Below are 27,006 nucleotides of genomic sequence, written 5' to 3' on the forward strand. Positions count from 1 at the left end.
CCAGTCTCGCTTTTTTTTTGAGTTTATGCGATTTGCTCAGTTTTTGTTTCCTTTATTTGTCTCTTCCTAATAAATTTAATAGATTTGAAGGTCTGTTGACTTAATTTGACATCAGCAAAAGGGCGACTTTGTTTTCTTGCAATGTTCAACACGACGGGTGCTATCAGAGGAGATGAAACTACTTACATTTACAGAGTACCAGAGTTCATTCACGGTGTTGGACTGACTTTGTGTTTTGTAATGTTCAGTTGTTAATGTATAATGTTTTGTGGATATTTGTTTGTCTTTTTCGTTTGCGCATGGGGTTGTTTGTACTCCCTTGCATGTTTGTATTGTCCTCTTAGAATCTTCTTCTTCTTACAGTAATTTATCTGATAACGCAGAGGAAATAAATATTGATGCTTAAATATACATTAGCAATTCCAAATGATATTACTGTAGCAATAAAATTTTATAATGATAAAACATTTTACTGATCACAGTTATGTTCCAAAAAAGATAATAAAACCGTTATTGCTCTTTCTCGGAATTTTTAATAAAACAAGTTTAGTGAAAATAAAAAACAAGTTGTATTAAGCATAGAAACATTTCGTTTAGTTTTTAACGCTTCTGTGGTCTCTTTGGCGACTAATCATTCTCTAATCGATCAATTTAAAAAATATACAAAGGATTCATTTACTTCAATTGAATTTGTTTTTTATTTATCTGACACTAACACACCTTGTAAGTTCCAGTTGTAACTGTCTAGTGGTTCTACGTTAAACGAACAAAGTTAAGTGTGAAACAATTCAATTATTAGTTCATTTATGTTTTTAAGCAAACATTTATTAACAGTAAAAATAGCTATATTTATTATAAAAATAAGCATGACATTGATCCCGGTCCGTTAGAACAAATCAAAAGAGAAATCAAACCGTAATAAATCATTAAATAAATATAGGAAGAGCCAGCCATGATAAGGTTTAAAATATTCATTGGTTTATTCCTTTATGATTTCAAGGTGAGGCTTCACTAATTGAATCTTATCAGATAATAGTTATAACTGGAAGTTTCCTTACGCAACTGCATGATGCAATTTGTAAATTGCATTTTAAAGTTCATTGACAAAAATATAAAACCTTCTATTCAAAACGTAAAGCACTTCCTTTAATAGCCTTTATAAATGTTCCCATGGGTAAATTATTATCATAACATTTCTAAAGAGAACAGTTAAATGTGTTTCCCGTCTCAAATGTAGACGATACATAACAGTACGTGCAGTTTGTTGGGTGAAAAACCAGCATATTCATATACACATAAGAATCGCAAAAACAGTTGCCATCATGGAAGTTGCTTCAAGCTGATATCTTTATAAAAAGAATAATTCCAAATCTCACACGATGGTCAAGTTGGTCTATCTAAAGTCAGAAGACTAGTTTTAATCATTAATAGAAAACCAAACAAAATGTAGGAACTATTTTGCAAAATCATAAAGACAGGTTCTGACATAGAAACAGGAAAATTACTTGTGATAGATTTCAAATTTTCTTTTTAGACAAAAGTAATAAACCGAAAAGAACAAAAAAAAAGACTTTTATAAAGAAAAACATATCTTCGATAAACCTTGATTATGAAGGTGAAATAATCCCATAGATCTGAATAATTTGATAAATCATAAATTAGTACATGTACTAATGTGAAATTCTATGAAAAATATCCGTACTGTTTTCTGGCGGGAAATACATTTCCGTTTGACCCCCTCTATTGACGGAATTAGCATAGGCTTATATGGAAAGGGATTCAAAGGGTACATTTATCAAATAATTTTGAGAATAAGTAAAAGAACTTGCTTGGTAAGTATGCTTATCAATGCTGTTGTTTTATTGTTGGCCATTGGCTGGGCCCGATTTGGTGGTGTTACATCTAACAAAGGCTTCTCGAATAATTTGACTGTCCCTCTGGTATCTTTCGTCCCTCTTTTAGAAAAGAATTTCGCTAAAACCGGTGCTAGGGATCGTCTTAAACTTGCAGTGAGGTGAGTTTTTTTTACTCCGTGTTGAAGGCCTCATATTGTGACTTTGAGATGAGGAAAAGCAATGTAGTTGATAGTAATTCTGACTAAGTCGCCAACAATTTTTTTGTAGATGATAGAACGTATAGTATATTAAAACATAATGCCTAGTACTAGTATACACTTTCTAGATAAAGTACAAATTAAAACGGTAAACAAAATGAAAATAACACTGTAAAAACCTCATGTGTCCGAATCGCACCTCTTGACCCACTTCCACCAGGAACGGCCAAAGCCAAAAACCCGATAGCTGGACAAACAAATAGTAAGTCACGTCAAGAGTCACAAATACAAATAAAGGGAAAACTGTAAAGTAAAGGAAAAAGATACACAGTTTCGGCACCTTGATATCTATAAGTCGAGACAATCTGGTATTATTTGTGAAGTAGACACTGAATGTTTGTCCATTAGGTCTTGGTACTTTCCGATGAACCTTTTGAGAAAAAGGAAGGGACATTGTTTGACAGAACCCTGGCTCATTAATCTTTTGCTCATACACTGATTACGTTTTACAAAGTCTAGGTAGCAGTTTGAAGTTTTTGAATATCGTGTGAGTTCAGAAATGTATAGTCCATAAGCGTGTAAAATTGGTATATTGCTGCTACTGGTGAGGAAAATATACAATATCAAAATTGGAGTCGTCTAGTTTGTCATAGACTCTGGTCCAGAAATGACCGCTTTAGTAAGGTATATGTCTAAATTTGAGACAGATGAAGCTATACCTGTGGGTTCTTTAATCTTTACTACTGAAGGATATATCGATGAGACCCACTCAGAAAAGATTGGAATGTTACTGGAAAGTACATCATTAATATACCTGTATGTGAAATTAAATGATCTAGCTTTAGATCTTCTTGTTTTTATAAGTGTCTGAAGAAACTCCGACTCATATAAATAAAAGAAATGGTCGACTAGGAAAGGTGCACAATTGGTTCCTATAGGAATGCCGACCACCTGCTGGAAAACTCTACCTCCAAATTCAACAAATATATTGTAGATGAGAAACTCCAGCATACTGATCACTTAAGCTTTGGTGTAACATGTTTTATTTTCGGTCTCATTTTTAACAAAATATGCCGAATAAGATCCCAAACATTACATTAGAGTATGGTGCCATTTTGGATGAAAACATTGTGGATTATTTCTTTTAGACAATTTTTCAATTTTGTATGTCATATGGTGGTGTAGAGGCAAACATATTACATTTTCTGTTTTTTAAAAAGTTTATTTCCTATAAAAACAATCACATGAAGAACAATATTTTAATAAGCATCTCGTATAATATACGTAAAAATCACATTTCACAATAAAATTAATGCAAATTATCACATTATATTCAGAATAAAAATAATGCATACAACAAAAACCTTGAAACATTAAGAGCAGAAAGGTTTCTTTTTCTCATTGTCAACAATTTAACATAAAAGCATTATAAAACAGAGAAAATCGGAAATAGTCGTTGAAAGCCATGCACTTCGAATGCATCCAAAAAGAATAAAATATCTCGTACAATTCTAAATATGTTTTATCTTTTGTAATCTTATTGTTTTGAATTAAGAAATAAAAAAAAAAAAGAAAAAAAAATGTATCTGTATGATTAAAGAATTATGTACATGCTTTAATAGGCTATGTGTTCAAAAAAGTAGCGCATATTCCATCTGTACGCCATTATCCCAGGCAAGTAATCGACTATTTCTGGCATTATTTCTTGGAAAGTAATTGATCATTGTGTTGTACTGATATGGATTTCTGAATACTGGAGTTGGAACTTTGTATTGTTTATCTGTGTATAAGTCATAAGCATAATCAATTGCTGATTTTGTCTTAGTGATGTCTCTAACCAAATATAGTACACCACCTGCAATGAATCCATTTCCGTATTCTGTTGGATCAACCTCAAGACGCCATGTTTTTATGTTCTGCATTGTCAACGGATCAATTTTCATAATATATAATCTTTTTTCATCACGTGGCTTTCTATATATGGCCCATAATCCATTTTCGTCAAATTCTAGGTCAAAATACACATGACTTTTAGCATATAAATAGTTACTATCATTGTAAGACGCACCATGAATTTCCTTAAAAGTGGTAATGGCTCCATGTGTCAGGTCAAACCTTACAATTGTACTTTCACCAGATCTATGGTAGTATAAAGAACCATTAAAAACCACGTGACTATTCCCATAGTAATGATAACGTCGAAGATCATGTGTCCTATCAATCGTGGCTGACTTAAAGTTTTCATTGGATGTGTATTGATACACATAACGCCCATAGAAGTCATATGTCACATAATAGTTATTAGGCAACGCGGAATCTCGAATCCAACAACCAATCACTGGTCCCGATCGTCTTAGAAAAAGTGGAATTCCAATCATCTTAAGTTTGCGAACTGCAAGATTTTATTGAACAATGAAAATTAATTTTTTAAGTATATCTTTTTTAAAGGGGAACCTGTCATTTTTATATTGACTGTTATGATGACAATATTGATGACAAATGGCTACCTAAGTCAGTTTGTTAATCATTAGACGGCAAATTTGTTTTGCTATTGATAAAAAGATAGATGTTTAATGACTGAAAAAAAAAAAATTCAATCTAAATAATGTAGGTTGTGTATTTTTCTCTTTATTAAAATATAATCTTATGATGTTGTACAGATTACTTAAAATTAAACAAATTTAATATTACATATTGTATACGCAATTATTATGCTTAGTAAGACATTACAACGAATTAAAATGAATCATTTTATACATTGTGTTTCACTTAATGAAATATTGCTGTCAATTGCCGCCTTCTTTTTTCTCTTTATGTATCGGTTAGGTGTCGAACAGTTCAGATAATTTAGTGCGCACCACACGTGATTTTTTATAAACCTTCTTAGGGTGTGCTTGAGACCAACACATTAGAAAGCGCATTATATGAAAAAAAGCCTAAACAGAGCAGCAATAACCGTCTGATATCATTTTCTATTGCATTATACTATAATACTAGTATGCTATATATTATAAGCTGGTGATATAATTACATACACTACAAGTCAATATAAGAGATAAGATGAGGTATTGAGAGAAGGTGTTGGCATTTGCATCATTCTCCTGGTTTTCTGTTTTTACTTCGACTGGATTTTTTACTCCTTTGTAAGCATTAATGAAAATATTCATGCATTCATTAATCTCTAGTATTATTATAATATATCATACAAGTTAATAATGCATTCCGTCTTGTCATTGTTGAAACCTTAAATATAGATAGAGCTACATGTTGAAACCTTAAATATAGATGGAGCTACATGTTGAAACCTTAAATATAGATAGAGCTTCATGTTGAAACCTTAAATATAGATAGAGCTACATGTTGAAACCTTAAATATAGATAGAGCTACATGTTGAAACCTTACATATAGATAGAGCTACATGTTGAAACCCTAAATATAGATAGAGCTACATGTTGAAACCTTACATATAGATAGAGCTACATGTTGAAACCTTAAATATAGATAGAGCTACATGTTGAAACCTTACTTATAGATAGAGCTACATGTTGAAACCTTAAATATAGATAGAGCTACATGTTGAAACCTTAAATATAGATAGAGCTACATGTTGAAACCTTAAATATAGATAGAGCTACATGTTGAAACCTTAAATATAGATAGAGGTACATGTTGAATAATAATAATAATAATAACAACAAACAGGGTCATACAGTTTTTTTTAATCCAATTCCTGTAAGAAAATTTTCCCACAAATTTTCTACGAAATTAAGTAATTTAAATAATACGTTAGGACAGTGTACCTCCCATGTATACATTACAGTTGTCTTAACATGTGTTTATCCTTCAATGCTCATTCCTCCATTAGTTCTTTATTTCGAGCCAAAAAAAATACCAATAATGTTCTTACTCCTTCAATGGTAGACAAATTGAAAAAGTCCATTCTAAATATGGTAAATATCAAGACATTAAGACCCCAAAAAAGAAATAATTTGCTGATTACAAAATGCTTTCCAGTAGAAAATTAATAAAAAGTTGTGAATAAAATATTAGATTATTAGATATAGTAGGTACTAAACACCTTGCAAAGTTAATGAGGCAAAAGAAGACTTTTTTTTAATTTCAATCAGTCTGCATGCATATGGGATGGCAATTGATAGATAAAATAAGTTTAAAAGTTAAAAATGCATAGCAAATGTAACAAGAGACAATAGAACAGGGAAAGTATAGCATAATTGTAATCCATGCAGTAATAAAGTATAATTGCATCCATGCAGTAGCAACTAATTTGAGAGAAAATATTCAGGGAATAAGAAGCCACAAACTGATAACTTGATGCACATTCGAAACCTTTAGTCCGAGGAGGTAATGTAGGTGTCCAGTTTGTTGTTGATAATGCTGTGATCACCGTGGTTTTCGTTGTCGTTGATGCTGTCGTATTTGGTACTAAATGGAATAAAATGTGAACGATTTTTGCTAGATATTAACAGTAGCCAGTTATCGGAGGAGAGGATTAAGTTTTATTATTTTCTTTTTTCTTTTTTTATGCATATCTTTTGAAATCAAGTAATGAATATAAAATTTTAAATATTTATTTTACGTTTCATCAATTTTGTGAAATATTAAAAGGATTAAGTGTACAGCATACCTGTTGTTATCGGAGGTAATTGTGTCGTTTCTAAAATGAAATAGTAAGATTTTTAAATACAAAACCTAAGTACAGAACTAGCTTAACTGTCTTTTTTGTGAAATAGCACCTATTACTCAAGATTCATTTTGTAAAATACGTCTGTTTTTATAATCTAGCCTGATTTCCGATATAACTTTGTAGAGCTCCGTGTTGAGTAGACCTTACATGCTCCCACGCATCTTATTTATGGTACTTCAACATATTACATACTAGTTTTTATTAATTGCAATCAGTAGTTATGGCATGCACTTTAAAAAATTCGTTACATTATAATTATAAGCTCTACCTGTGACATTTAACCAGTAGGAAACATTACTTTCCCACATGCAAACTATGCTATCTTATGGTAGAATGTCTGAATTTAATTCGTAAAATAATTCCCAAAAGTAAGAAATTATTCACTATTATATCACATGATCTAAATTAAAACAAGAGCTTACGAACTGTTATATTCTATTATGGTGCAATCGTTGAGACTAGTGCATCATATGTCTTACAATTTTTTACTTAAAGTTTTGATGTTAACAATGTCTAGACGGAAAGTACAGAATATTGCATGTACTATTGTCTGTACTTAAATATACAAATATTCCATTATGCAGTAAACTTCATCTATCAATACCCGGTGGTACGCATGTCAGAGTTCTTTATAAGCAATACTGTGGATTAATTATTATTCGTGGGATACTATATTTGTTGATTTCGTGGGTGTAGGTAAACCATGAATTAAGAATGTTCACATTTTCTATTGGTTTGAATGCAGACTTTCAAAAAAACCTCGAAATCAAATTTCCAAGAAAATACAGTTTTTTTCTTCATTCCACGAAAATTGGTATCACAAAAATTAAATTAGCTCACAATAAATGGGATTTAATTAATAAAGATATCAAATAAAGAATGGATTGTTAGAACACGTAGCATGATAAATTTGAAAATCAAATTAAAAAAAAAGTGAGTTTTGCAAGGAAAAGCTATACACAAAACACCAGAAATACTACATTGATTACAAATAAAAATGAAAAGGTACACCTGCACATAACAATGCATAAGTCATGCTAGCAATGTGTGGAAAACGTCATTGAAAGCAGTGCTGATTGAAACAACACTTAATGTTACCTGACTGGACGGCTGATGAAGGAGAATCACTGTTGATTCTCCAACTTTCCATTGCTATGGGAGAAGAAACTGCAAAATGTAGGGTATTTCTCAAAACATTATAATGTATACCTTAAAGGTTATAACAAAAATTTTACTTTTGACGTTAATATATTTACTTTAATAAAATAATTGACCCTGTAGTGCAATCAGCAGAAGCAGAGTATGATGAATTCTACGTATCGAAAACACATTTGTACATTGTAAGCCTTAGGCAAATTACTCTCCAGAAAAAAAGCATTTATAACCCCCCTCAATTGAATTGAATTCGTCTTTTAAAAAGTTGTTCCTCGCGGTTGTCTCGTAAGGTATGTTGAACATTCAAACATCAATGTGTCCTTAATTTCAATAAGCTTGTTTTCAAAAAGTTCAATCTAACCTTTCACAAGAATGTTATGCTTTAATTAACTTCAAGCTCAACGTGTCCGGACTTTAGAAACAGAAATGGATAGTATTTAGGGTTGAAGTTGACTCCCTTGATTTCATAAACCCTGATTTTCCGACAATCTTGCCTTTTACAGATCACAGACTTGATCTAACAGCAATGGAATTTAACAATGTGGATTTATATTTTAAGCCGATTTGAGTCATTTTGTTTTCCATAATAAGAGTCTGCAGTGTATGGAATTAGTACATAATGCTAATGTCTAATTGCAAAGACTTGGATTTATTCCATTCTCTTCAAATATACCAATATAAACTAAAGGCTTCGTCATGGTTCAATATTAACTTTGACGTTGCAACACATTCGACATTTAATCGTAAGCTCAAAGTTGTTTAAACATCCCCCACTATGCTCTGAAAACTCGAATCGTCAACTAGAATTAGCAATATATATATTAAATAACTGATGTTTCTGAACGAGACAGGGTCAATCATTTTCCAATTACTCATATTATAAAGCAAATTGACTTATATAAGTGTAAATGAAATGATAAATTGAAAAAAAAATATATATAAAGAAAAGAAAATGTTATTGAAGAAATATTAAATACTTATAATTGCAATAAATGTAAATCGATCCATTTCATTACAAATCTGAATGTTTTCTAAATAAAAACGGAGTATTTATTGTTGAGAAATCACATTTAAAGATAAACGCAAATGAAAAAGCACAACGCAACAACGGGTTCTTATATTTGACGGTAATATAGTATCCATTCTTGTATTGTGACATATTATCGCACATGTGAAAACTTTCTCATTTTGCATTTTATTTCGTTTTACCTTTTTCCTTATAAAGAAACAAAGTGAAAACATTCAACGACATAATAATGATTAAATCAATTAATGAATAATGAAACAACATTTGACACAACAGATATATTACCGACACATGCTCCTTTTGAACCCTTGTCTCCGATATCCCCTTTAATTCCGGGTTTACCAGGAGTTCCTGGTCGACCTCTTAATCCAAATCCTGTTATAGTATATCAAATATGTACCATGCATTATCATAACATAACCATTAGATATCACATCTCTATGATTTTAACACCATTTTAAAAATTGTGTTATATGCTTTGTTTTTTTTTCGTCTTAAAATTACACTTCGGGAAATATTTAAATGCAATCGTTGTTATTGAACTTGTGTTTCTCAATATAAAGAATAAAAAGTGGGAGTATTTTGTTGCTAAATGATAATTCTATGCACTTTCATTGCTTTTGCTCCAATCTATATGTACGAACAAATTTCCATCAACTTGTATCCATCATATAATTTATTATTTTTAGTTGGTTTGATTTTACATGTTTTCCAATTGTTTTAAAGTATTCTGCCTCAAATAGCAGAAGTGTAAAATATTCATAAAGTTTACCCAATCCCAATTCAGAATATTAAATATTTTTGCTCTTTTTATTGTTGAATCGTTATTTTCCTTTTTATCGTATCGAAAGATTGAGGGGCCGCAGCTGTTCGTTAAAAAAGGTGTTCAATATTATAAAAGCTTGATACTTAATTGAATTTATTTACCTGTATCACCCTTCTGACCATCTGAACCTGGAAAACAAAGTTTTAGTTTTAGACAGTTTTAACCAAAGTAGGTTTTTTGTAGCTGAATTATTTACAAGTCAATGACTGAGCTATATATATATGTATATACAGCTAACTTGACCATGGTCAAGTTTTTTCTAAACTGGTTCGCTTGTTTTTTTTTCATTTCTTGGTTTTTTTCATACTGCATTCGTTCATCTGTTTTGTATTGGTTTTTCAAAACACATGAGTTGTGCACAACAAAATAAATGCGGCTTCATTTTGTTGGCGTCAACTTTCAAAAGACTATTCTACGTCTTATTTATAAATGAACTTTACTTTAAAGTTAGCTGTGGAATATATAAGAATGGGAGACATTTTATTTGCAATTTTTCATCATTATATGTGACGATTTACATGAAATTCCATAGTTTTTAAATATGTCAAACATAACATAGATTTTTTTAGCGCCGAATACAGCTGTCATTACAACTTGTAGGTCAGAAACAACGTAGACATGATAACCCCTCTCAAGCGTATCACTTTACTACATTACACCGATATAAACACACATCAAAGGTACCAGGCTTATAATTTTGCACGACATACGCGCGTTTTGTCTACATAAAACTTATCAGTGGCGCTCAAATCTAAACAGTTAAAAACCCAAATAAATACGAAGTTGAAGAGCGTTGAAAACAAAATATTCCTTAAAGTTCATGCCAAATAAGGTTATAGTAGATTTAAACATAAGAAGATGTGGTATAATTGTCCAAGAGACAACTCACCACCAGTGACCAAATGACATAGAAGTTAACAACTATAGGTCACCGTACGGCCTTCAACAATGAGCAAAACCCATACCACACAGTCAGCTATAATAGGCCCCGAAATGACAAATGGAAAACAATTTTAACGAGAAAACCAACGGCCTGATCTATGTACAAAACAACGAACGAAAAAAAAAAAATGATATATAGCAAAAAACGACAACCACTGAATTACAGGCTCCTGACTTAAGACAGGTGCATATAAAATGTGGCGTGGTAAAACAAGTTTGCGGGCGCCCAACCCTCTCCCTAACCTTGGATAGTGGTGTAACAGCATAACAAATGAACAAACTATAGAAATCAGTTGAAAAGGGCTTAACTAATCAGATCGATTCAAAGCAGAAAAAACAAGTAACAAAGACACAGACCAGATGTGGCAGGGTATATACACATCCCCACAAAAAAAAGGCAAGCAAGTACATATCTGAGAGTACTCGCTGTTATTGACAGCTAGTTCAAAGGCAATAACAGCTAATAAAAAAATCATGTATCTCAGACTAAGAGTATACATTTCAATTCCAACAGAATTTTGCATTTTGCAAATAACAGAATCTTGGTGTAACATTATAAATCTATTTATGCTTTAGTAACTTGAAATATTATACTGGCGTGAAATTTCCCGGCAAATCCTGCAATTTGAAAGGGTACCTTGACAGGATATAAACGAGGATCAGAATGGTAAATAATGTTGAAATCAGGACACTTAAGTATAATATAATTGTTACTCGGGCTACACAGGGGATATTGATGACGACTCAGGAAACACTGACAGGGTAAATGAGCATTCGGCACAGGGAATATGTTACGTAAAATATACCCTGTCTGAAACCTAAATAACATATAAGCTTTAGTAACATAACTATGGACTATATCATGCTGTCACATTGTCGTAACGTTCAGTGAGCAGATCTAATACTAAAAACAATTCATAGAATAGAATATCAAACTTATTTTATTCTTATTCTGAACACATTTGAAAATTCATCTGTAGGATGTTAAACATCTATCAATACATCCACCATCAACTGACATGTCATTCCCCCGACATATCTGTCGCCACACAACAAAACAACATGTAACCTACCTTTATCTCCTTTATATCCAGTAAAACCTATTAATCCTCTTTGTCCCTTATCACCTTTCTCCCCACTAGGACCTGATAATTAATTGGTAGGATAAGCATGCAAATAAAACATAATAACCATGTAACAATATAAGAGACTGTGTCATTGTTTTCCATTCTTTAGATGTGGTTGAGCTTTTGATTTTGCCATTTTATAAAGGACTTTCCGTTTTGAATTTCCCTTGGAGTTCAGTATTTTTGTTATTTAACTTTTTACTGTATTAAATATAAATACTATCATGTCGTTTCCTTGTGAAAGAAGAGAGGACACTAACAAAATCTGATTAATTTATAGTTCATTTAAAATGACGTATACATCACGTGTGTTATATTTCCTATTTTGAAAATTTGAAATTTTAGAATATGATATTTTCCTGTATGGGAATTTAATATACTTGTTTTACTTTGAATAAATTATGTTAAATCCTAGGAACACTTACAATTACACGTGATCCTATAACCAGGCTCTCCTGTTTCCCCACTCTCTCCTTTTTGTCCCTTTAGACCTGAATGACCCTGGGGACCAGCTATTCCCATAATGCCTTTTTGACCCTTAAGACCGTCTGGACCTCTTCGGCCACGTTTGCCTGAAATGCCATCTTCTCCTGGTTCTCCAATCTCTCCTGAAGTAAAATAGTTATTAAGTCTAAGAAAAAAAAAACTCATTTAGTTTAGCCTGGTACAGACTATTCTATATAAAATCGTGAAAACTCTTGCTTCTGTATTTTTCCTGTATTTCACTTCAAAAATAAACCAACGGCAACTGATGGTAACATGTTCCTGGTTTGGAACAATAGGTAGAGTAACACCATATCATAAGAACAGGGGCGTCTGTGGCCAAACGGTCTAAGTAGTCCAACTACTGTATCACTAGTCTGTCAACACTTATATGTAGGTGCGTTCGATTTCAATCTTGATTGACTAGGATTGTCAGTTTACCTGGCGAAGGTCAGTGGTTCTCTCCGTGTACTCCAGCTTCCTTCAACAATGAAAACTAACCGCCGCGATATAGCCAATAGCGCTGAAAGTTGCGCTAAACACCAATCAATCAATCAATCAATCAATCATAAGAACATCCTTAAAAAACAGTTAAAAGGGTCGTCGTCTTCAAAGAACCTTTATATTCTAAAGCTATCAAAAAGATCATTTATATTTGAACCTTAGCCTTTGATAACAACAAATTCACGCTGATTTGATTTTTTTTTATTATTCTTGAAGGATTTAATAATCCTACGTATAACAAAGATCATTGACCAGCCATGCAAAAGAAACAAATTTCTTAATGAGTATCCAGCTTTATAAATTACTTTTGTGTTGGATTTTGTTAATGGTCATTTGGGTATTGGGAAATCAAACCTCGCGTCACATAATCAATTGTCAAGTACCAATCGGTACTGGACTGGCATCATCCCGATGTTTTATTAACTTTTTGTTATGGACACAATTCAATTACCGCAGACGATTAATATAGATAACTGTCTCTTTGAAACAAATGAAAGTGATGGTGATGGTATTTCTAATTTCATTTCGTTTAGCCTTCATCTTAACGTCTATATGACTATATCAAAACAAGCATGCTTACTTTATAAACATTTTATAAAAAATCAACGTATAACTGATAACTTATGGAATGCATAGTAGTTCATGAACAGAAGCATCAATCAGCAAAATGTGCTAAAACATAAACTCCATTATCTCTTAGAGACCTATTTTGAATAGAAGATATATATACAATAAATCTTCCCTGAACAAATTATAGACGGCTATGATAAACGATCTACTTTAGTTTATTCTTTTTACACATTTGCCTTAATTGTTGAAATAGGTATTGCTATCAGATCTCGATGTGACACAACTGACTAAAAAAAAGGATGAAAATTACCATTGAGGCAACCAAATCCTTATGTTGAAAAAAGCCAAACAACACCATGGCTAAAAGGAAAACAGACGAACAGACAAAATTATCCCACAAAACAATACAATCAAATAATTACATTACATGTAGGTTTCATTATAATACGTTATTTTGATTGGCTAACAGCAATCTCGCGTCATTCTGAAATTAACCTTCATTTCAATGAAATGTAACATTCATCATGACACGAGCTTCCACAATAAAGTGCACAGGTAAATAAAAGAAATCGTGTTTTCATGATCGTTGCAAAAAAAATGTAATTATAAGTATTGAATGTTTCTTTTAGTAATTCTATAGGAAGGTAAAAGCGTTGACCGTGCGCACATTTTTAGAATTAAGCGCTTCATACAAAATGTACTTCGGTCAACGCTTTTACACCCCAATAAATTTACAAAAGAAGCATTAAATTCCTAACACGGGTCCCACTGAAATAAAACCTATGCTGAACCCGGGGCTCAAGAAGTGTGAACAGTTTCTTTTTCAATGTAATGTATGAAGTAAATGTTGTACGCCTCTTTACATATTTGAAATAAATGTACCCATTTGGTACCACTAGGTCATACGACGGTTGTTGAATGCAATACTTGGTTTGGCGAAGCATCTGATGGCTCTTACGGACTTATTTTGTTAGGGGTTCAATGTGCCAAAGTAAAAGTTTAGTCTTCTTTTATTGACTGACTTTGTTACTTTGTGTTTCGGTTCATATGTCAGGTTCAGAACAAATGATAGGTTCAGGGTATATATTAGGATCAATACTGTAACATATGTCATGTTCAATACATATGCCTAGCTCGGTACATATGTGAGGTTTGGTACATATGTCAGGTACGGTACATATGATAAGTTCGGGGTATTATACATTAGGTTCGATACTGTAACATATGTCATGTTCAATACATATGCCAAGCTCGGTACATATGTGATGTTTTGGTACATATGTCAGGGGTACGGTACATATGATAGGTTCAGGGTATACATTAGGTTCGATACTGTAACATATGTCATGCTCAATAACATATACCAAACTCGGTACATATGTGAGGTTTGGTACATGTGTCAGGTACGGTACATATGTAATATTTTGTCCAATACGTGTATTATCGTGTAGAAATTCAAAGTTTATGTAACTTACATTTTAACACAGTTGCTGTAGTATCTGATACTTATCTATCAGTAATGCGAAAGAATAGAAAATAAAAGTTTGAATCAGCCTTACCTTTAGGTCCTCCTGTCCCTTTAGGACCAATAGGGCCTATGATTCCTCTGTCTCCTTTATCACCCTTTACTCCGGATAGGCCTGTATAAATAGACATTGCATAACATTTTAAATCACATAAATGTAAAGTTTTCGCTTGAATAGAAAAAAGACCTTCGCTACGATTAAAAGAAATGAATTGTTGGAAATTTGACGTAAGTAATGTGTGTTACATTTGCATAATACATGTATGGTGGAAGCGTTAAATAAAATATTTTGTCCGCATGTACCAAGAAAAAAAACATTGAAACAAAAATCATCATTTAACAAGTACAACAGCAATGTTAAGGTAAACAAACTACGTGTTAACAAAAGCAAAAGAAGTGGCACAACCGGAAAGCAGAAACTCATGCAACAAAAAGCTTTCCCAATTATCGTCAGAGAAGCACAAAACTAGCACTCTAGCCCATAATTTGACAGTCAAGGTCAATGTAGTTGGCAAATGAAGGTGTCTAAGGTTAATTGTTCCTATAAACATACCGTATGAAATATAGCTCCCTTTGTTATTCTCAAGAAACTACCCTCAAAGTTTTATTTTCACAAGTTTTCTCATTGCCACGTTATTTTCAAAGTAAAACATTCCGAAATATTTGTTGTGGTCGAGCTATTTTGTTTAATTTAACTGTATGAGTAATAGTCAATGTAGAGGCTTTGAAGCCCAATAATGTATTATCTTCTTGGCATGGTAGATGTATATAACCAAAGAGTACCTCAACACCAGTTTCATTTTAGAGTAGATGTGTGGACGTTTAGTCACATTTTTCGTTCGTTTTACTGGTAAGTTTGTTTCTGAGCTTTGTTTTACTGATCCAAAAGACGTCTTGGAATCTCAAATAACTTTTTAAATCATTCTTATGGGTACTTGAAGTTTAAGTCACTGATTCATGTATTTTCATTGACATTCTCTATGGGAATAAATAAATTCAGGCTGCAGTTTTAATAAAATATAGTAATTACTGAAACTTTTCTTTAGCATATTGTAATATGACGTTAAATTTACATTATTGTTATTTTACAACGCATATTGAGCTTTTATACATTTATTACATTGATGAGAAAATATACTTACACGACGACATTCATGATTTCAAAGGTTGATTTACAAACACAAACACGAAAATTCATGTAAAAAAAAAACCCAAACAAAACCAAAATAGGCAAACCAAAGTAATAAAACACAAATATGCTACGACAACATCCATAAACCTTGTTCTCCTTTATATCCTGGAAATCCCAGTAAACCATCATGGCCCTTTTCTCCTTTGTCCCCTTGAGCACCATCTCTTCCTAGAAAACGTCTTTCAAAAATGAATTCAATAACCTTTCGTTACGTAAAGCCGCATTATCCCAGAACATTGATTCCACCTTGATGTGATATTATAGGAAATTATCAGGACCAATGATATCTATCTGTGAATGGTTATGTTCATCTTGCCTTTATTTTTTATTGTACTTTAAACCGTATAAAAGAAGTTCTCTCTTATATAAGAAAATAATTATTTAAAAGGGACGGATCTCATCTGTGCTCCCTTTGGCAAAATTGACCTCAGATAGTTTTGACCATCCTGGTTAGGTACCTTTTGATTGTATGGCTCCACAAGTATTTAAGTACCATTCTGCCTAAGAATCAGGCAGTGGTGGAAACATGACTAACAAAAACCCACTCAGCTTTACATCAGTTCAAGTTCAGAATGTATAATGGTGTATGAATATAACATTCCTTTCATTTCCCTGTTCAGGTAATTCAAGATATAATTTGGTTGAAATGCTATAGAAATTAACAATTAAGGGGAGTTAACTCCGTAATTTGCTATCATTCTAACCAAAATTTATCTATATATTTCTCGAATTACCAGACACGCAGAAATGAAAGACCTACCATTTCTAACTCAGGATGAGGGTACCTTCAAAATAGGGTGGTTAGATCCTTGGTTTTTTTCCGGCCATGTTTTAAATTTTTTCTAAATTGTCTGATTCTTGCAAAGACTGGCACTTCAACAGTCATTATGGGTTATATTTTTTTTTAATTCTAAGCGGAAATGATGAAGATAAATCCCGGCAGAAAATGTATAAAGTGTTATTTTCTAGCACTTGGTGGATATCGTTGTGCTGGGCTATAAGTCCCTGGGGGGTATCATCAGCAAACATTAAATGCGTAACAACTGGCATGATTCATAACATACATTCCTCGGTGGATAGTTGTCTCATTGGCAATTATACCACATCCCCTTATTTTTATATTTCTTTGATTTTTCATAGATGAATTTATTAATCATTAAAAAAGGAGCTTGTAGACGGTTGTTCTGTTTAGGTACTATATGATCATACAGCTTCTCAAGTATTTATACATCCCCTGCTTCAACACTTTATGTTTTGAGCATTCCTACTGAAGAGAGAGCACTATTGTTATTCTATATCTTATTGAACTAATTCAAATATGATAACTATTTTCTAAAGTAACGGTTTCGCAGAGTCTTGAACAAAATATTGTAATTTATAATTTATAATACAATACTAGATGCAAAATACTGCTCAGGATAACTAGCCTGATGTTGAGGGGAAGCTAACATGTGGCTTTATCTACGTCATGAAAGTATAAAGTAAAACATATGTAAACATGTTAAAGTTCTCAAATGGATGACAAGTCGTATAACATTAAGACCCAGTACTACCCATTGGTTCTGTCAGTCGTATGACATTTATAAACAGTATTAACCTACAAGACCAGCTGGACCAGGGGGTCCCATTTGCCCAGTCAGTCGTATAGCATTAAAACCCGGTACTTACCTGGAAGACCAGCTAAACCAGGGGTCCCATTGACCCAGACAGTCGTTTAAATTAAGAAAATGTACTGACCTCTAGGACCAGCTGGACCAGGGGTTCCATTGGTCCAGTCAGTCGTATAACATTAAGATCTAGTACTAACTTGGGAGACCAGATGGACCAGGGGGTCTCATTGGCCCAGTCAGTCCTTACATTCGATATAATTAAGATCCAGTACTAACCTGGAAGACCAGCTGGACTAGGGGTCCCATTGGTCCAGTCAGTCCTGACATTCCATATCTTTAAGACCAAGTACTCGCCTGGAAGACCAGCTGGACCTGGGGTCCCATTTGCTCAGTCAGTCGTACAACACTAAAACCCGGTACTAACCTGGAAGACCAGCTGTACCAGGGGGGTCCCATTTGTCTAGTCGTTCCCGACATTCCGTATTATAAGAAACAGTACTAACCTTTAAGACCAGCTGGACCAGGGGGTCCCATTGGCCCAGTCATTCCTGATATTCCATATTCACCTTTCTCTCCTGCTACTCCCTGGTCACCTGAGTAGAAAATAAGAAATAGCTATGTGATATTAAAGCGATTGTTTACAATCTTATTTGTCAATGTTCTAACTTTCTTAGCCTACGGATAGTCAGGAGAGGTGGGCCTATCACTCCCGATAGTTAGGATCGTCCCGTGACATTTGGGAAACCGATTTTGTCTAGTTGGAAGACAATCGTGACTATGTCGTGACAGATTCTGCTGTATCGGATCAAAACCGTTACAATGTCCTATGTTGTCTGGAGACATTTTTCAATGCCGTTTCTTGCCGCTTGAATCCAGATTTCGTCCAGACCTTGCCGAATGTCTTCCCTTTGTGTCGGTTTAGTGTATGGTCACTGTCTTATCTTTGCCGGATCGCAATCGGGAGTGTCGGGACATGTTCTCTCGTTTTTTCTATGCGAAAGATTAAAATCGAATCAGAATCGGATTGAGGACAGGATAATCGTGACGAATATGACAGGAAACGGTTGATCCTACCTGAACAATATCTGAATATTGTCGAGATTAAATAAATGTGTCCACATTTTTTTCCGAAGACCATCCATCCAAGACCAACTTTGCCTGCGGGAATAGGAACCTTAGATCTTTTACAGATTAAATTTCATCATGCAGCTTTTATATAATGATCATATTTCATTTATTTACACAATTATAGGCTGATAATAAGCAAAAGAGAGGCGAAAGATACCAGAGGGACATTCAAACTCGAAAGGGTATATAGAATATGATGCGTTTCTAAATTAACATCGTCAAGCACTTTTTGCACTAGTATTATGCTGACTCATACCTTCTTTAAACATGGCTTATTTTTGTGATTTGCTTGTTCTTATCTCTTTATTTAATTATTACGTTAATGTCATTGCTATATATAACTTCTTGGTTAAGAGCTAATGACAATCTGATTGAAATATAGAACATGTGTCCAAGCTTTGCGTACAAGGATCTGAAAACGCTCCGTTCTATTTTCTGTTCTAAAGATGTTCGGGATCATCTGGTTTTGTCGTTATATGACACCAATCTTCAAAAATTAAAAGGCTGGAATGTCATTGGCTTATGCAATTATTACCAGAACAGAAAGTAGAACGCAGTGTTGTCAGATCGTTGAAAGTAGAGCGTAGACATGAGGATCTGCATTTTAATCAGATTGCCCTAATAACAACATGGTAAATGCGACCGAGTCTTCTGACATCACATAGAAAGAACGCATAAATGTGAGTCATATTATTGACGTCAGACTGTGTAACATATGGTCTAACCATTTTAGAAAACAGTCTACTACTTCACCACGTATTTAAAAATACATTCACCTCTCTTGACATTTGAATTTTGAACATAAGAAACGCTTGGTAAGCCATACATTGTAAAAATTGAAAAATTAAAATGTTACAAAGAGAGACAGTTGTATCTGATTCGTGGATGCGATTGTAGATTGTGTTAACAATAGATATTAAAATCCATGGTGGTAAACGATTTCTACTTTTTAATGGATTTCAGACCTAATCTTCTATATGTTGAGGGTAGTTATTTTAAATATTAAAATCATATCGTTATTCCGTCGATAATTATAACTTTTTCTCAATCTTACTTTTCTATCAAATTGTATAGGTTCTATGAATCAATTGAAGGCTTCACGCATATTAATGTACCTCGTTATATAATAGTAATTGTCTGAACACTGAGATGATATCTATTTTATATTTAATGTCAGCTTAGTTGATTGCTTTTTAACCTTAAAGGGAATATGAAATATACCTATTGCTTATACCATTTGGGGATATGTTTCTGTTTTTCTTAATGCAAACAGCAATTAATCGCTCTATTACCGGATTAGTTTAAGCAATATTATGATCAGTAGCAGTCATAAAGTCTTTTTGTAAGAAGACATGTTTAAATACCTTACCCCAACTAAAACAAGCTGTGAAGTAATTATTGAAAAGGTTTAATATTGTTAGTTTGTCAAGCTTGTCTTACAATAAATAATAATCAATTGTCATGCTAGGCTACTTTCTCAATTTAAAAGTTTATTTATGGGTTAATTATATAAGTTGATGCTTTCAAAAACTTTATTTTTGTTGTGAAAATAACGACTTTAATGATTGCTTATTTTCTTTTCCTTTCTTGTTTGTAGTTGTCAGTTTCTGTCTCATTGACACGCTTTCCACATCTCCGTACACTCATATATAAATGTGATTGTGGCCGACATTAATAGTATATATACCGGGATACATAAGAACATTCGCGCAGGTCAAAATTTATTGAAACAAAACATTGACAAAAGATCAATTAAATATCAGCAAACATATTTTTGAGGGTGAAAGTCTTATGGTGGAAGTAATCTGTCTGACATCTATGTATTTGTGTCTGTTACAATGTACATTAATAAAGGTTAAACACTCCGAGTAGGCATAGTACTCAATTTAAAGTGAATACAACATGAAATGAGAGAGGGAGAGAGAGAGAGAGAGAGATACCTTACCCTGACGCATCATTATATACAGTCAAACTTGTAGCTCACTAAGTACTTGAGAGAAAAGTACAGCCATTGATATTATACTAGTACATGTGTGATGGCATATCTTATAAACAAGTTTAGCTCTTTGCATTTGATTTCAGTAGCTGTTAGCATTCCTTGCCACGTATTATGGCTTAATATTTGTTCTTTTACTTGTCTTTTTGTAATTTGTTTACCGGTATCCCTCCACATGGTGCATGTCCAAAGTCAGGTTTTTACCGGTATCCCGCCACATGGTGCATGTCCAAAGTCAGGTTTTTACCGGTATCCCGCCACATGGTGCATGTCCAAAGTCAGGTTTTTACCGGTATCCCGCCACATGGTGCATGTCCAAAGTCAGGTTTTTACCGGTATCCCTCCACATGGTGCATGTCCAAAGTCAGGTTTTTACCGGTATCCCTCCACATGGTGCATGTCCAAAGTCAGGTTTTTACCGGTATCCCTCCACATGGTGCATGTCCAAAGTCAGGAACCTTGTCAGTGGTTGTTTATATTTCATCTTAATGTTTTGTCTTTAAAGAATGTGTTGTTGAGGGCAGATCGTTTGTGCTGTCTCTGTTAAATTGATTAATTACTTTTGGAGAATCAACTCAAGTTTAGAGCATGAATTATCGTATAAACAGTTATCTTTTGGTCTAGACAGTAGAATAACCCGAAGAAATCTTAAGTTTATATGTTCTGGTAGCTGTCTAATTTACGTATAATCCACATATCTTTTAGTTCAAATTCTTAAATATCAATCGAATAAATAAAGAAATCATAAAACGCTGATAAGCGACGGATCCTTTTAAGGTAAAGCTGTATTCGCTTAAAATCAGCGCTAAATGTATCCTTACAAGTTGCAGGTCATTTAGTGTCTGAAAAATGAGCGTTGATTCACAATTAAAAGAAAAGAGAACAGACGTTACTTTTGTTTAAATGAAATACATGTACCATTTAAGGACATTGTTACATAAATTTGAATAATGTACACTCCTTTATATGGATCATTCAACCACACTTATCAAAAGCACTCTGTACCTTAGCAGTATCCAACGTATCTGTCTGTTGTTGCTTCTTGATCTTTTAACGTTGGGTATACCAGATGAAGCTTATTCGCATTTTAACGTTGGGTATACCAGATGAAGCTTATTCGCATTTTAACGTTGGGTATACCAGATGAAGCTTATTCGCATTTTAACGTTGGGTATACCAGATGAAGCTTATTCGCAAAAATAACATAAACTACGACAAACTCCGTTTGTTTGTTTCTAATTTTATGTTAAACTTTGACTCAAATATGAAGTGTATAACCTTCATCTTTTACCACACGGTCAGATTTTCTTAAGATGATCTACATAGTGGATAATGATTGATGGATTAATGTCAGACTATGATTAAAGTATGACAAAAATTATCCGGGAACTGAGATTGGAAGAGGACACTGACGTGCATGCGAATGTTGAGGAACTCAAACAGATCACAACAATATAAAGAGCAAACTAAAATAATAATACATACACATCATGCATGGGTTTTAAGGGGAGGACTTTGAAAATTCTTTCAAATCAACAGACCATGTAACCAGTAGACATGAATAGAAATACATATCGTTATAAATGTATATTGATCTACTATACGAGTCAAACAAAGGCAGACATGCAAAAAAATCTGAATTACAGTTTTGTAATATAATGGCATATTTCATATTGAATTACCTTTGACTCCTTGTGGCCCAGGAATTCCTAAAATATGGGAGCAAAATAACATAAAATTCATAAAGCAGCTACAAACCAAGCAGTGAACTAAATACATACAGAGCACTTAGCTGCATATAAACAATATGAAATTATCAAATGTTACGAAACATAAAAAAAAAAAACATAATCACAGATTTATTTAAAAGAGAATTCGAATGCACAAGAGTTGCTCTCCTCGAAGACACCACGTCCTGTGAGGTGCCAGAATCTGGAAGCTGAGAAAATAATGTCCTGTGAGTCCTATTGATATAACAAGCTTTTTTTATATTGAACATTTATAGTCACGTTTGAATGTATTCTGGAGAAGTTGATATAAACGGTGAACTTTGTATATAATACTTGAATAATGCTAATTTTGTTTAGGGGCCAGCTGAAGCACCCTCCGGGTGCGGCATTTTCTCGCTGTGTTGAAGACCCACTGGTGGCCTTCGGCTGTTTTCTGCTCTTTGGTCGAGCTGTTGTCTCTTTGACACATTCCCCATTTCCATTCTCAATTTTAAAAGAATAATGTAAATATTAATTGTTTATGTTTTACTGGACGGGTCACATTACTTGACAGATCACTTTTAAGAAAATAAAAAGTACTTTTTTATTTGTAAGTTTGCAGCAAAAAACAAAACGACAAGCAAAGCAAACAAACTATATAAACAGTTATTTAATTACATCTTACCTAAATTCTGTTCTTTGCATATGTTCGTTAGATATGCACATTCTTGCATAGTCTGAAAGTTAAAAAGGGGAAAGCTTAATTATTGACTGGAAGATGTTCATATCTAAAAGTGTTTACTGGAAAAAAATGAAAACAACACGTTAAATAATTTCAAGCGTCCGAAGCGTTTTTCTGGATTTACCTTCATCAGGAACGCTCAAAGCCGAATATTTGAAAGCCGAGAATGTATATGAACAGAAACAGTTGAAGAGTTATATGACAAAAAAAAGAAAAAAAAAAAGAAAAAAAACTAATATTTTGTTATCTTTAGTATTGAACGTTACAGGCAAGGTATATTTGAACACATCATTCAATAATTAAAATACAAATGGGATGAGAGTAGGATATACCAATTACTATATTTAAAGTTGAAACATAGGTAATTGTTTGTTCCAGTTCCACATCGATATTATATATTAAACCCTTTATTAAAGCAACTTATCTTACTATTCTTAACTGAAAGATGTATGTTAAACTTTAATGCTGTACACGTGTTATTTGGGTTTGTTGTTTTCTATTTATTTAGGTTTATCTATTTTCCGACCTTTGCTGTAATAAGAGGAAATTTGATATTGGCTTGGAGATAAGGAGATAAATGAACCTCAATATATCTTAATTCGTAACATTCCATATTTGATTAGGATTATAACACAATGTTGACTGTTGTACCACTATTTTTGACATTTTTATCTATTTTGTCTGTTTGTTTTGTTCACACATTGTTGTCAATATAATGGAATTTTATGCGACTGTCATACAAGTGAGAGGTTTAGCTAGCTATAAAACCAGGTTTAATCCATCATTTTCTACATAAGGAAATGCCAGTATCAATGTTTGATATATTTATTCACAAATACCAAATATTTATATTACATAATCGTCATTGATCTGATTTTATTCTAAAACAAAGTGTTTTTTTATGACCGTATTTGACTTTGAAATGTAATTAGCGTGGCCTAATTAACTCTGTGATATAATTAGACGCAGTTTTAATATGTAAAACATTTATATGTTTATTTATTGCAGTAACGGTGAAAGATAAAAGGTTCGGGTTGCAGCTATATTACCAAATTACTATGAATTAACAAACCTAATGTTCTTGATTATTTGTTCTAGATGTTTATACTGATAAAAAAGTCATTTGTTTTATTTGAACCAGAACAAGTGTGATATTAGAACAACTCCAGCTAGTAAATATTTATTGAAGCTTCATGTGTTTGTGAATGCTTATTAGCTATTTTCCGTGTATGTATTTTATGAATATTTTAAGGAATGCAATCTTATTTGGAAAGGTTATCTTTTAAGCTTTGATCTGAGCATTAAAGCATTGATCTAAGTATTATATTGATACCAAATCTATTACAATTATGGTCTGAGTAAAAAGTAAAATTACAAAAATACCGAACTCCAAAGAAAATTCAAAATCTTATCAAATGACAAAATCAAAAGCTGAAACACATTAAAAAGAATGGAAAAAACCTGTTATTCCTGACTTGGTACAGGCATTTCCTTGTGTAGAAAATGATGGATTAACCTGGTTTTATAGCTAGCTGAACCTCTCACTTGTATGACAGTCGCATAAATTTCCAGTATATTGACAACAATGTGTGAACAAAACAAAAAGACATAATAGATAAAAATGTAAAAAATAGTGATACAACAGTCAACATTGTGTTATACTCTTAATCAAATATGGAATGTTACGAATTAAGATATATTGAGGTTCATTTATCTCCTTATCTCCAAGCCAATATTAAATTTCCTCTTATTACAGCAAAGGTCGGAAAAAAGATAAACCTTAATGAATAGTCAATTAAAATTAAATCAATTTTTGGTAAAATACCAAGGAGGCATTACAAAAAGTCGCAAAAAGAAACGCAGACAAAACCATGACAAAAAGAAAATGGACTTATCCGACAAATAAAAGTCCACAAAACACTGCCTAGAGTTCGAAAGATGGAGTGACAGTACACATACCCAACAAAATCATTAATTGTAGTAGAAATCAGGAGTTTTAAAGTTTTAAATTATTTTGCTTGTTTGTAACCCTTTTCTGTCACTTTACCAGTCATTGCCCCTATCACAAGCACCTATTTATGGACCAAAGCTGACATCGAAGAATAGTTGTTAAATGAGCTGCAAATGTAAATAGAACACCGCGCGTAAGAGTGTCACGTTTGATCTCTGCATGTTAAATGAAACTGTTAACCCAGAAATATGTCTCACTGGATTTGCTTAGTAAATTGTTAACTATTATATTCTATATCGGAGTAGATGTCGCTCTATTAGATTTACTTATCTGAAAATGTTAACATTGACCAATTAAAACTTTCAAATAAATCAGGCATCACAATCATGGCAAATACTTGTACTTATATTTGAATGAATAATCAATCAAATTCAAAATATCTTCATTGAATTGCAATTAATATTTCTTAAAGCGCTAACTGAGTAAATTGAAAACTCCATATATGGACTGAAGTGGCATGACTACGGAAAAGAGATTTATACTATTCCACAAACTAAAGTACATGTATAATTATGTAGCTGCATATTATATCAGATCCCAATTGTCGAAGGCCATACGGTGACCCACAATTACTTAAATCCGCTATATTTGGATTCCGTTGGATAGAAGTCTCATTTACTATTATGCACATTTCCTTATTTGATATCAAAACCTTATAACAAATACCTAAGGATCGGTACGTGACCTCTTGCTAGACAAAAAGTCTAAACCTAGCCTACATATCCTATTTTTTATTGATTCAAAATTTTCCGCTCTCCATTCGTTCGGTCCACTCTGCTGAACCTACCTATGCAAATTTCTTAACACGCTAAATATCAATGCAATGTTTAAACACTAGACGAAATGCCTTTAAAATGTATAATATCAAAAATTATTATGCATGCAGAAATTCAGTAGTTGCTGTCTTTTCATAAGAATATACTTTCAAATAAAAAATATAACGGAACACTAATTTTCAAGGAAATTAGAAGCCTTTTAACAGCCAGTAGGAATCCCTGCAGTGTACATTTTGACACCTTTGATCAGATATGTGTAATATATTAATTAGACACAATCTGTATGCTTTATTTGTATTTATAGGTCGATATAAGTTAATCATAAGGCCATTTGGAACTCTTATCTGATTGACCAACATACTAGACTCGGTTCCTTACACAATTAAAGTGTTGAAAAGGAATAAATATTTTACGATTCCATTACCATTGACATGCTTGGAGATCAATATTTACCAGTAATTCAAATGTAGTTATATTACGGAACTGTTAATGTATCTTTTGTTTTGTTCATCTATAAAAGAGTTTTTCTTCTTAGAAAATAACTAACATTACCTAAGTGATTCCAAAAGTTATCTCATTTCAAAACAACTTCTGAAAGAGTTATTGAAACAGTTGGTTTGCTTAGAATACAATAAAACGAATTGACTCTCGCGGGATTAGCTGGAACGAGGATTGTCTCCTAAAAGCTCATTTTTCAGCTTTTACATTAAACACGAATTTCTCTCACAAGAGATGTAGGATACAAAACGTTAATCTGACAATTGTGTTTCATTGTTAGAATTAATTACACTTTCGGGATGATTACTTCTGCGATTTTCTGCTAAATTCGATTTGAATTAAATTGTGAAAAAATAATTATCATAATTTAAAATGTATCCTACAAAAAGAAAACAAAAAACAAACCAGGAATCTGTAGGAGTATAT

General features: G+C 32.8%; 1 protein-coding gene across 1 annotated transcript in view; it reads right to left on the reverse strand.

The window, feature by feature from the left end:
* Window positions 1-4,293: 4,293 nt before the first annotated feature.
* Window positions 4,294-27,006, reverse strand: part of LOC127736196 (collagen alpha-1(XXV) chain-like) — a 30,542-nt gene continuing 7,829 nt past the window's right edge. The window contains exons 2-13 of the mRNA XM_052246790.1: window positions 23,239-23,290; window positions 22,527-22,553; window positions 18,224-18,313; window positions 16,198-16,278; window positions 14,953-15,033; window positions 12,262-12,444; window positions 11,783-11,854; window positions 9,869-9,895; window positions 9,227-9,316; window positions 7,858-7,926; window positions 5,089-5,192; window positions 4,294-4,445 (exon numbers count right to left, since the gene is read on the reverse strand). Coding sequence (XP_052102750.1) covers window positions 4,428-4,445; window positions 5,089-5,192; window positions 7,858-7,926; window positions 9,227-9,316; window positions 9,869-9,895; window positions 11,783-11,854; window positions 12,262-12,444; window positions 14,953-15,033; window positions 16,198-16,278; window positions 18,224-18,313; window positions 22,527-22,553; window positions 23,239-23,287 — 891 coding nt within the window. The 5' untranslated portion in view covers window positions 23,288-23,290 and the 3' untranslated portion in view covers window positions 4,294-4,427. The remainder of the gene's footprint in view (window positions 4,446-5,088; window positions 5,193-7,857; window positions 7,927-9,226; window positions 9,317-9,868; window positions 9,896-11,782; window positions 11,855-12,261; window positions 12,445-14,952; window positions 15,034-16,197; window positions 16,279-18,223; window positions 18,314-22,526; window positions 22,554-23,238; window positions 23,291-27,006) is intronic.

This window comes from Mytilus californianus, unplaced genomic scaffold, assembly GCF_021869535.1.
Source record: "Mytilus californianus isolate M0D057914Y unplaced genomic scaffold, xbMytCali1.0.p SCAF_3, whole genome shotgun sequence".
NCBI lineage: Eukaryota > Metazoa > Mollusca > Bivalvia > Mytilida > Mytilidae > Mytilus > Mytilus californianus.